The sequence below is a fragment of the Melospiza georgiana genome, chromosome 23 (assembly GCF_028018845.1).
Source record: "Melospiza georgiana isolate bMelGeo1 chromosome 23, bMelGeo1.pri, whole genome shotgun sequence".
NCBI classification, from domain to species: domain Eukaryota; kingdom Metazoa; phylum Chordata; class Aves; order Passeriformes; family Passerellidae; genus Melospiza; species Melospiza georgiana.
In genome coordinates this window covers 9,083,242-9,095,499 of record NC_080452.1, presented here as the reverse complement: position 1 = coordinate 9,095,499, position 12,258 = coordinate 9,083,242, and the positions used below count along the sequence as shown (strand labels likewise).

General features: G+C 58.0%; 2 protein-coding genes across 2 annotated transcripts in view; one reads left to right on the top strand and one right to left on the bottom strand.

Annotated features, from left to right (window-relative positions):
- RPL10A (ribosomal protein L10a) overlaps positions 1-12,258 on the top strand; it is a 90,682-nt gene that overhangs the window by 66,228 nt on the left and 12,196 nt on the right. The gene's annotated exons all lie outside the window — the stretch shown is intronic.
- On the bottom strand, positions 609-11,656 carry DEF6 (DEF6 guanine nucleotide exchange factor). The gene is made up of 11 exons (XM_058039675.1): positions 11,556-11,656; positions 7,257-7,397; positions 5,751-5,936; positions 4,218-4,445; positions 3,992-4,138; positions 3,753-3,861; positions 3,375-3,673; positions 2,788-2,954; positions 2,444-2,642; positions 1,588-1,678; positions 609-1,370 (listed from the first exon to the last, which is right to left on the bottom strand). Exons 1-11 carry the CDS (start codon positions 11,649-11,651, stop codon positions 1,159-1,161), a joined length of 1,875 nt encoding a protein of 624 aa, XP_057895658.1. The 5' UTR covers positions 11,652-11,656; the 3' UTR covers positions 609-1,158.

Genomic DNA, 12,258 nt, shown 5'->3' with positions numbered 1-12,258 from the left:
GTGCCAGCAGAGGGAAGGGGACACAGGTGGTGTATTTGACCTGCAGCCCCTGCAGTGCCCGTGCCCCCGCTGTGCGTCAGCGCGGCCGCGTGGGCCCGGCCCAGGGCTGCCCTGCACCCCGGGCACACTGAGCGCTTTGTCCCTTCGGGCACGGTGGAAAAAAACTGAGAGAGAAACACTGTGAGACTGGGGAGAGTGCTGTTCGAGGCCCGGGAGGAAACAGATCGTAATCTCCCCAACGAACTCAGCTCATCTGCGGGTGCAGAGATGGAGTCGGTGCAGAGCCTGCACCCAGGGCCTGTTCCAGAGGCCACCCTGGCTCTGTGCCCCAGGCTATAAACACCCTAAAGGCACAGCTGGGACTGTATCTGTACAGAGGTGCTGGAAAAACCAAACCAAATGATGGTGTGTTATCGGGGCTTTTTTGTTTTGTTCTGTGTCCCTCTTGGCCCTCCACAAACCAACGAAAAATCTGCTGGTGGGGCCACTTTTCACAGGTTGTGGCCGATTCCTTTCAAATGGCTTTTTCACACAGGGAAATCCCAACCCTGCACTGCCATGGAAAGGGGGCTGGTGCCTGCAGTGTGTGGGGCAGGAGGTCTGTGGCCAGTGGCTCCAAAAGCTTTATTGGTCATTAGTTTCTGCTAACTTAAGTGGCTCCAGTACTACCACCCACTGCCCGGGAACACAGTGGTAGCTGTAGTTAGGGACACCTGGCATGGTGTGGGGGGACAAGAAGGCCCTGCTTGGTCAGTCCAGGTGTCCTTGGCTTGTGGCAGAGCCCCACAGCCTGGAGCACAGTGAGTGATGCAGAAGGGTTGTTGTAGAAACCAAGGGGGGACTGCAGTCCTGGGCCACAGGGCCCCGACCCAGCAGCGGCTCTTTTTTAGTACAGGGTGTAAAACAGAGGACAAGGAGTTGAGTTCTTCAGTCCAGAGGAGAAGGTCCCACTGCCCTCTCCCCAGCACTGGGCTGCCTGAGACTCCTGGCACGTGGTGGCTGCAGCCCTTCACTGATGGAAATGGGAGCACTTCTGCCTTGTGCAGTCCCCTGCAGGCTCTGTGCTGGTCCCCATGCAGAGATGGCCACACTGACCGTCCACCTGGAGGGACAAGCTGAGCCCTGCTATTCCCAGCTGGGCTCTGCCATCCTGGTGGGCTAATTGGTGGGCTCTGTGGCCATGGTGTCCGCATCTGGAGATGGCAGCGTGCTGCTGTTCCCGCCGTTGCTCACATTTTCCTTGCTGTTTTCCCTCGTGGGGTCACTGCCTTTATCCTCCACCCTCTGCTTGAGTTTGAGGGAAGAATCTCTCCGTGACAGAAGGGGCTGGTAGCCAGCAAAGACTCCTCCACTCACGTTTGTTCGCTTGTCTGGGGGTGGAGGGAGAAAGAGAATTGTTTACCTGGGGCCCAAACTGACTGTTCAGCTGAGAAAAAGGTTTGTGGAGCCTGTCCTTGCAGGAGGCATTGGGGTATCTTCTCTGAGGTCCTTCCAGCCACCAGATGCCCCCGAAAAGGGGAAGATGGGTGGGGGTATGGGCATAGGGGATGAAGGGAAGGGTGGTCATCTGGCTCAGCTGTTTCCTACCTCCAGGCCCGATGGGGTGCATCAGTCGGTTCATCTGCACGTTCCAGTGCTTGACGTTGGTGCTGGCCTGTCGCAGCTTCCTCTGGGCCGCCTGCAGGGCATGGGGCAAAGGGTGAGCTGCTGCTGCCCCATGGGCATGGGGCAAAGGGTGAGCTGCTGCTGCTGCCCCATGGGCACGGGGCAAAGGGTGAGCTGCTGCCCCTTGGGCACAGGGCAAAGGGTGAGCTGCTGCTGCCCCATGGGCACAGAGCAAAGGGTGAGCTGCTGCTGCCCCATGGGCACGGGGCAAAGGGTGAGCTGCTGCTGCCCCATGGGCACAGGGCAAAGGGTGAGCTGCTGCTGCCCCATGGGCACGGGGCAAAGGGTGAGCTGCTGCCCCATGGGCACGGGGCAAAGGGTGAGCTGCTGCTGCCCCGTGGGCACAGAGCAAAGGGTGAGCTGCTGCTGCCCCATGGGCACAGAGCAAAGGGTGAGCTGCTGCCCCATGGCCATGGGGCAAAGGGTGAGCTGCTGCCCCATGAGACCATGGGTACAGCTTTCCCTTCCCTGTGTAAGCCTGGATTGGAGGTTCCCTCTGGGATGGAGACCCACTTCACTCTCCTCTAGACCTTCTGCTCCCCCTCCAACCCTCCCCCTTCACACATTCCCACTGTTGACATCAGTGCTTTGTCCCCAGGGCAGGACATGCTTGTCCTGTCTCAGCCCCTGCATCACACCGTGCCTGCACATGGCACAGCACAGAAACCCCCACAGCAGTTTCAGCTTGGTCCTCCCCACTATGGAGGTGACTCTGGGAGGGTTGGAAAGTCCCCTGGGTTCACCATGCGAGGAGATGTGGCACGGATGTGATGCTCACCATGACATCTTGGTCCACCCGCTGCCTGTTCACTCTCACTTCTTCCAGCTGCTTCTGCGCCTCTTCCAGACACTTGTTCTTGTTCTCCATCTCCTGCTTGAGGACTTGCTTCTCCATCTGAGTTCTGATGATATACTCTTCTTGCTCCTCCTTCAGCTTCATCAGCTGTTTCAGCTTCTCCTCTTCCTCAGCCAGTAGCCTGACAACGAAGAGGTGAGGATGTCCCTCTGCCACTTCTTCCCCCAGTTTCTCTGTCCCAGCCCGCATACTGGGAACTCACCAGCACATCCCAGTACCTGGGAGCACCGAGCTGCCCAAGGAGGGGGAGGGATGCCCTGTCCTACCTGGCCTGAGCGTATCTCACAGCCTCCTCGTCCTGCCGCGCCTTCACCTCCTGCTGCAGGGCCTCCTGCAGCCTCTCCTGCATGTCCTCCAGCTCCAGGATGCGCTTGCGCTGCCGCTCTGCCTCAGCCTCCTTCAGCACCATCTCTGCCTGCATGGAGGCACGAGCCTGGGCGGGGACAGGAGCCATCAGTGGGCCAGGCCATCACCAGTGTCCCCAGAACCCACCTGGGCCCACTGGGTGGAGTGGGCCAGAGCAGGGGCAGCCCGTGGTGACAGGTCCAAAGCAAAGCTGTTTCCCTGCTCAGGAGACAGGCTGTGTCATTTGGAGCCAGTGCTGGCTGTCAGGTCAGAAATGGGCTCCCTGTCCAGCCTGGCACCAGCATTTGCCTCTCACTGTGCCCCAGCTAAAGCCCCTTGAGGCAGGTTGTCCTCATCTCCTGCTCAAAGGGATCTCAGGCACAACAGAGCCCAGAGGTGATGGGTGGCAGCAGCACTGTACATCCAAACCCCTGGGCTGCCCTGGGCAAGGGAAGGAGAAGGAAGCACCCACCCCATGAGCAGCACAGCCCCTGTGGGATGCGCCCACCTGCTCGGCCTCCCGCAGCTGGATCTCCAGGGTCCTCTGCATCTCCTCGTGCTGCTGCCTCCGCCGCTGCTCCTCCTCCTGCAGCAGGATCTCTGCCTGCCTCTGGGCCTCCTTGAGCAGCTCCAGCTCCTGCAGCTTCCTCTCCTTTTCCTCCTGCAGCTGCTTGAGCCGTTGCGTCTCCTCCTCCTTGGCCGCCTTGCGCTGCTCCCGCTGCTCCCGCTGCTCCCGGCGCTTCTGCTTCAGGTCCTTGTGCAGGGACTTCTTTCCCTCGGCCTGCAGCCTGATGGCAGTCTGGATGGCTGCAGAGGGAGGGCACGGTCAGTGGGGACAGCAGGGGGCACGGGGAGGTCGGGGAAGGGGCGTGGGGCGGGCACAGACCGAGCGTCCACTCCTGGCGCTGCCGCGTGTCCGAGGCGCTCATCTCGTAGGTGCGGGACGAGGTCTTCACACAGAACATGCACCTCTTGCCGTCCCTGTCTGGCAGCACCTGCAGGGAGGGGACACGGCACAGGGTTACCACACCTTATCCCCCCGTCTTCAGCCACAGGAGTGGCTCTCCCACGCTCACTGTGTGTTCTTGGGTCTCCCTTCCAAGCTGAGCGTGGCCCGGGCTGTACCTCCACACAGCAGTGCTTGTCCAACGCGATGCTCCCCTTCTTCTCCTTCCTCTCCTCACTCATGTAGTAGGACAGGGCACTGGGCTTCAGCATGAACCACCGCTCTGACCAGTTCCTCCTCAGCTGGCCCTTCTTCCAGAGGTAGCCCTGCACCCGAGAGACACGGAGATCAAAACGGGGTGGGAGCAGGACTGAGCTTGTTCCCCACAATGTGTGAGCTCCTTGCCTGTTTGAGCACATCCTCGATGACCTCCTGGTACACCTCCTCCACGGCCATGCTGATGGCCTCCTGCTCGATGCCTCTGAGGAACCTGCCCGAGTTCACCATGTCCAGGAACTGCCAGACCGTGAGGCCGCCCTGGCCCTGCGGCTCCTGGGACAGGAAATCCTCCAGCTCGCACGAGTTCAGCTCCACGTTCATGGCCGTGCAGATCTTCTTCAGCAGATACTCCACCTGTGGGGAGGAGGACACTCAGTGACAGTGTCTCTGTCTGGGACAGGGCTGTCCCCACCCCATCAACCCATTCTGGAGAGCCCAAGGCCACATCTCTCTCCAGCCTGGAGATGCAGGACCTTGATGCCAGAGGGATCATCCTTTGTGATGGTTGGGGCACCCCAGCTGGAATGGAGGAGACTGGAGCTGGGTTAGAGTTTGACCTCTACTGAGAGGTTTTTCCTTTTAACCCCAAGACTGGGGTTAAGGGATGTTTTTTCTGGCTTGTCTGCAGAGTAAGAAAACTCTGCAGCAGTCAGGAGCCTGAAGGAGCACAGGCCAGCACTGCCCAACACCGTTCAGAGATGATGTCTCAAATTCACAGTGAGCTCAGCACCACTGCTTCCCAAAAATCACTGGGGAGGAGCAGGGGGACAGGTCCCCTGTGGAAATGAGCATCATTTTAAAACTGCAAATAAAAAGAGTCAAGGTGGTTGACCTGCTGTGGGGAAGACTTATTGCAGTTCAAGTTTTGCTGCCAGCTCTCCTCTGCCCACAGTCTGGGGACTGAGACCAGTGGGTGACACAGGAAGGTGACACACAGCAGGGTCCCCACAGCCAGCTGGATTTTTTTATGTCATTTAATTGTGAAAGGGGGCAAGAACAGAGTGCTGGTGCTCAGGATGATTCAGTTTTTCATGCTCTGGGGAACAGGAAACACCTCTCCCAGGGCACAGGAAGTGCGGTTGCCCTCCTACGTCTGCGCAGCACCGTGCTTCTTGCCTTTTTGCTCCTCTTCTTTTCTTTTTTTTTTTTAATTTTGACTTTTCTGCTGATCTCAGGAGGCTGAGGGGGTAGAAGACAACAGCAGCCATTTGCCCAGCCAAGTTCCTTCTGCTGAGGCCACTCTTGGCTTCTGCACGTGTGCATTCTCCCCAGATCTGCCCCCCCTTCTCATGGAAGTTTAACCTGACCCCAGAGAAAGGGAGAACCTTCCTCCCTAAATGCTGTGGAATTTGGAGATTACTCTGAGGCTTTTCTTTGGCTGGCACCTCACCCTTAACGCTCCTCATGCTGGGCAGGGGTGGCAGTGACCATGGAGAGGGACAGCCAGCTCTGCTCTGCCACTGCCCTCCAGGCAGGACAGCACACTGGAGGGGTGAAGTCCCCCCTTGTCCCTGGGCAGGGGGGTGGCTGTGGGTGCCCAGGGCAGGCAGCCCCCCTGTCCCACCCCCTGGAACACCACATCTCACAGGATGCAGTGGGACACGCCAGGAAGCATCACCCTCAAATGGGGCTCTGTCTGGGGGCAGAGGCAGCTCCTACCTCATCTGGCACCATGACAAGAGGGTATTTGTCTTCAGACAGAAAGTTGAAGAGGCACCAGAGCTTGAAGGCATCCTGGTGGGACACAACACTGTTCCCGTTGCGGTCGGGTTTGTAGTTCTTCTTCGCCGTCAGGGTCCAGCAGAGCTCATCAAAGTTTTCTTTGACAAAAGCACCTTCCTCCACCTGCAGGCAGGAGTCAGGGGGTGAGCAGGGAGCTGAAGAGCTATGGAGGGGAGGAAATGCTGGAGAGAAGGAACCTCACTCCTAAAATCTGTCCAGTGAGGAGCGTGGCAGCACCAGCAGGAAGCCTGGGGTGCAGCACAGGCAGGATGATGTGGGGCTCTCACCCCAGTGCCTCCACGGTTTGGGGTTTCTTGTTATCCCATTGAACCACGAGGAGGAACTGAGGAGTGAGGGGAAGCCAGCAGGAATGGTGCCTCCAGCAGCCTCGTCCCTGCTGTGATATTTAACTGTGTCCTGGCACTGTGAGCTGCCCCAGGCAGCAGGTTTGGTGCAGATGGCATCAGAGGAGCTCTGGCTGTCCCTGGGTGCTCTATCCAGCACAGGAACAAACTGTGGCCTGTAGCAGCAAAGCTGGAGGAAAACCTTTGGGTGGCAAAAGCTCAAAGCTTCTCTTACCAGGAAAACCCACTTCCCTCTTTTCAGGCTGCCTCTGGGATTTTATTGCCATGGTGAAACCAGAGGGGTGGGTTTAAAGATCACCTCCCAAAGAACCGTGTGGGCAACGGGAAGGATTTGGGCCACTCTGTGAGGGGGAGATTGGGCTGGGCTGACCCGGGGCAGCTCCTGCTGTGGGCTGAGGGAGCTGGGGAAGGCTCTGCCCTTGTTTGCTGCTGGCCAGATCCCTGCAGCCAAGAGCAGCACTGCTGGACCAAGCTGGGCAGCTGCTGAGCAGCTCTGGGCAAGGCAGAGATGGGCACAGGGCCTGGCACAGGGACTGGCACAGCAGGGCAGTGAGGGGTTACTGCACCAGCTCTGGCCCCTTTCAGTGAGCACACAGTGGAAGAAAGCTGTCAGTCATTCCTCCTCTCCTCACATGCCTGGAAGAAACAGCACCCACAGAGCAACCTCAGCCTGTGCCAGACAAAGGGGGCTTTGAACCACAGGAAAAAAAGGGAGAAAGCCCCTGCCCACCCCAACTCTGCTCCTGCTTGCAGCTCAGCCTGTCCCCTCTCCCCTTTGCCAAATGAGGTCACACCTCCAAGGTGAGGATAGAAGGGGCTGATTTCTCTCTCTGAGCCCTTCAGGAAATGTGGGCAGAGATGCTGCTCCATCCAGAGCCATGGTGTAAAGGGATGACTTCATCCTTGCCAGGGAGATGCTGAGTGTGAAACATTTCTCACTCATTTTGGCATTCACCTGAGCAGTCCCCATCTCCCTGCACCCTCCTTCCACCCACCAAGGAACGTGATTGAGCTAAGGGGAGCTCCCAGGAGCCTCACAGGAGGAGCAGCAGGTCTGGGGGGTGACCAAGGAGCTCACCTTGTCCAGGATGTACTTGTTGAGGTAGGGCATGTAGCCCTGGCTGGACACCGGCCCATCGTCATCGTCACGGAAATGCTCCTCCAGTGCCACGGGGTCGTGGGGGATGCACAGCACCGTGTACAGGTTGTGAGACAGCACCTGGCCAAGCACAGGCGGTGGTGAGAAGGTGAGCAACCCCCAGCCCTGCCCCAGCACGTGCCCAAGGTGCCACCCTCAGTCACCCCCCTGCATGGCATCACCTCCCTGCAGCCACAGCGTCCAGGCAAGGCTTGGCTTTGGCATCATTTCCAAACGTGAGTTTTAGAGAATCATTTAGAAACAGGCAAAAATAGAGGATTTTCCCACATGAGTTTCTTTTCTTGGCACAGGAGGAACTTCTTTCTTGAAAGGGCTGTTTCAAACCTCTCAGAGCAAACAGGACTCACTCTGATCTAGAAAAGCTGATAAGCCACCCCAAGCTATGCATTTGGCATAACCAGGGCCCAGCCTGGCACCAACTGGCTGCTGGGGACACAAACGATGGAAACATGAAAATAGGAAAGACTGGTGAGAAACTAAGCAAAGGTTTTGTCTGGAATGGAGATCTGGAGACATACCATGCCCAGAAATACTCAGCAAGGCTTGCCAACAGCTCACTTTGTTCAAACCCCCCCAGATAAAGCACGTTTACAAACTCATGGATTTCCCAAGAGCTGGAAAGCCTGGAGCAAGGCTGCCCACGAGCACCAGCAGCATCTCCAGCTTGTGATGCTCTCCTTGCTTTTACACCCCAGAAGCAGGGGATGGTTAAACAGACTGACACCTCCCCACTGCACCAGGATCTGCCAGTGCAGCCTGCCCAGGGCTCGAGAGAGGGGCTGGAGGAGATGGAACAGCATCCTCTGAGCAGGGCTGGAAATTTCCTCCCAGCAGCAGAGGAGCTGCCCCAGGCCACGACGGCTGCTGCAGCTGGAGACGGTTCTTGCTCGACCAGATTTTCATTCTCTTTTCCACCCTCTGGACCAATGGGATCGGCAGGACTCCACCCTGTGCTCACACAGCAGGGCTGTAGCCCCGAGCACTGCTGCTGCACTGGTGCCTTCTGGGGCTCAGAGCAGCCCCAGGGTCCACAGAGTGCTGGGAAGGCCTGGGAACGTCATGGACACCTTCCAGGATGGTAACAAGTCCATCAGGATGAATTCAAAGTTTGGGAATCGTATCCCATTCAGCGTTTCCAACGTGGCCCTCATCTCCATCCTTCACCCCTCCTCCCAGAGCACCCCCAAAAATCCCTGTGAGGTCTCACTGGTGACCCTGGCCATGGGGGACACCCTGAGCCCCTCCATCCATCCATCCATCCACAGTTTCTCCTGTCACGGGGCTGTCACTGACGAACGGGGAGGGAAGCCCTGGCCTGGTCAGGGGTGGCATGGCTGCAGATGGGAGAGCTGAGGAACCCTTGTGGGCTCTGAAACAGTGACAGGAGGAGGAGAACAGCAGGGAGAGGGATGCTAGGAAAGCAGTTTGCTGGTACCTAACCCCAACCCTAACCCTTCCCCTGGGGCATGCAGGGGGTGGCTGGGGCCAGGGGTCTGCCTGACTCCTCCTGGTGCCCTGCATTCCTGCGAGCAGCACCCTCGTTCATGCTCTCCACCCTCTCCCACCGCTGGCACACCCATCACCATGGGCAGAGGTGCCCAAAAGCACCAGGGCAGTGCTGGGTGTTTCCAGCCATGCATGGCCACACTGAGGGACCACGCCCCAGCCAGGGAGGGGATGCAATGTGGATGCCGTGGGACAGGGAGAGAGAAACGGCAAGCGTTTCTCACAGCGGCTTGTGAGACGTCCTAAAGAGCTGGAAAGATGTGATAACTTGCTGACTATAAACAATTTGCAAGTGGTCTTTTTCTAGTTTATTTTTCTTCAAAAAATCTAGTTTATTTTTCTTCAAAAAAATATTCTTCAAAAAAATAAAGTAGAAAAACTCAAAGACAGTGCATGAGGAAGATGTTTCTGTTAGTTAGCCAACAGAATAGAACCTATTGTACCACTCTATACAAACCGCACAGTTCTTTTGGAAAAAGCCTTCTCTGCCTTTGCTAGGATCCTGCCTCTCGCCTGCTCCTGCCCCGACCCCAGGAGTGACAGTGCAATGGCACTGGGAGCACAAAGGCTGCCAGGAGCAGGGCTGGGGCTGTGCCTGTGCTGGGAGCAAAGCTCCCCGAGCTGTTGGGGCGCACAGCACCCAAGCGACCGCAAGCTGTCCTTCCTTCCTTCCTGTGCACGCACACACACACACACACACACACACAGACACACTCTGCCAGGGTGTCTGCACACGCCTGCCCGCTCTGAGGTGCCCCTGCAAGGAGCACAACGGCTTCCCACACCTGGAAACCCTGACAGGTCCACAGCCCTGCCCGGAGCTGGGTTTAACACAGAGTATGCAGCACGGCCTTTAGCACTCTTCTTCTTAGCTGAATATGCCAACATCACGCTCATGAACACACTGACTGCTATTCTGTTCTTTAAGCCAAGCCTCTTCAACCTCCCTCAAGAGCAATTCTCTGTTGGGCCAGCCACAGAAGTCCTGCTCCTATCAGCAGGATTCCTATGAGTTTGCTCTGCTCTCCCACCCAGCTCTGTCCTCTCGGTGCAAGCCCGGTGTCTCCCACCCCTGCTCAAGACCCTTCGTGCAGCAGCACGCCCGGGTCAGGGAGCAGAGCCCAGCTCAGGGCCCAGCAGCCCTGGAGGGCTTTGGAAAGGGCTCGGTGGCTTTAACACTTCATCGCTCAGAGCAGCGAGACCCCGCACTCCTCCCTCACTGCACCGCGGCTGGCCTGTGTAGGCTGGGGCAAACTCGAGCGTTTCTGTGGGTGGAAACAGGCTCTGCCTGGCCTGGAGACAGTGGGAAAGCCCTCCAGAGCTGAGCTGTGCTCTTCAGTGACCTGCTGCCAGCCCATCCCATCACTAACGGCGCGTGGGAGAACATCCCCTGCCCTCTCAAGTGTCCCCCTGGGTAAAGTCACTTCGGAGGTGCCATGCCCAGCACCACCACAGCCACAGACCCTGCATGAACTGTCCACGAAACTGCCATTAAAATCAGAGTCTCTGTGGCCTCAGCATGGTCTCTGGTGATACAGATCTCTCAAGACAAGCACCGCTGCTGCTTTTGGGTCCATCCCATGCCCGGGGCCAGACTCTGGACCCAGAGCGGTGGTGCAGGGGGTGCTGTGAAGGGAGCACAGCAGCCCCTCTCAGGGATTAGCAAACAGAATTAAGCTCTGGCCTACTTTAGGATTTTCCCTAATTCCTTCAGCTATTTCTACAGTTTTAGCAGGGCAGTGTGGCTCGCAGGGCTCATGCCACGAGTTCTGGGGGGCAGCCGGAGCCTCTGAGCCGCAAAGGCTGAGCAGGAAGAATCTGCCTCCCGCTGCTTCTCCGCCAGATCCCTGCATGAAAAACTCCTCATTCTGGGGCAAAACTCACCCCCCTGCCAAAGACCAGCACCTTCCCTGCAGCCTGTCCTGGGGAAGCACTGTAAAATACAGGGAATGGAGGAAAAGGGGGTCCTTTTGCAGCCTGGCAGCAGCTGCCGTGTCCTGACGCAATACCCGCGCTCAGCATGCTCCTGCTCAGGTCTCTCATCCCAAACGCTGGTACCAAGCAGCATTTCCAACCCCAGTGCCAGCCTGAGAACTAAACGGATGAAAAAAAACACATTCCCACCACGTGCAAAGGTTAAAAACACCAATTATTCTCAGAGCCAAGGGGCTCCCGGGTGGGTGCCAGCAACCCTGGCCTGGGGGCAGACAAAAAGGTTTCTAAAGCTGTGATGAAGGTTTGATGAAAGGCTGAGGGCATGAGCCCTCTGAAAGCTGCTAAGAGTGGGAAGAGGAGAAAGCAGGGAGTTTTTAAAGTGTTGTGTTACTTCTCGCCACAGCACTGAGGAGTTTTTGTTAAAAAACAACCTGTCCTTACCTCCCGACCCACTGGCTCAGCAAGGAGGAACACAGGTGCTCCGGCAAGCAAGAAAACGTAAACAGAATTTGGGCTCTTAGTTGGCCATAAAAAGCACAAGAAGCTGATAACCAAAATTTAGGTTTCTCATCATTTTCACCTAGAAAACACATCTGAGCATGAATCCCCCCCCACCCCTTTTTTTAAAAGGAGATGCTACAGAGCCTGAGAACTTCACTAGGAAGCAACAGCACGATCTAATTGATCTCAGTACTGAACAATTTCTCCGTGGAAACCCGCGGGGATGCCGAGCAGCCCCGGGCTCGCTCCCACCCTCCCTCCGTGCGCGGGACTCACTTTGAGCTGCGATTTGGACACCTTGCCGCTCTTCTCCACGTCCAGGGCGGTGAAGGCGTACCAGATGGACTTGAGCAGCTCGGCGCGCAGGTCCATGGCTGGCGGCGGCGGCGGCGGCTCTGCCGAGCCCGCGGATCCGGTTCCTGGAGCCGCCCGGGCGGGCGGGACGCGGGGCGGGAGCGCCGCCTGCCCGGGGCTCCCCGGGAACCCCGCGGGGCCGGGGCACGGCCGCGGAAGCTCCGCGGTGGTTTGGGTTCTGGGGGGAGAAATGCCCGTCCTGGGTCGAGCAGAGCTGCCCCTCGCAGCCCTCGGGAGGGATCGGTGTCAGCCAGGAAGCGGAGGTGTCGGCCGGTGGCTCCTCTCGGGCCGTGCCCGTTCCGTGCCCATCGTTCTCTGCAGGCTCCTCTGGGATGTCCAAAGGCTGCTGTGAACCTGTGCCAGGCTCGGATTCACAGGAGGATCTCCAAGGGCTTCTCCAGCTCTGTCCGCCCAGCACCCAGGGCAGTGAAGGGACGGAGAGGGCAGGACACCGGCCCGGGTCTGTCTCCCCAGGATGTGTTCACAGACACAATTCCCTAGATCTGGGTTTGCAGGAGGCCCTGGAAGAGCCAAGGCCTGATGAGAGATTTCAGGACATGTCCCTCCAAGCCACACGCTGAGGGTACGGCTCACCCTGCTCCCAGCCCTCCTCTGGAACAGCTGC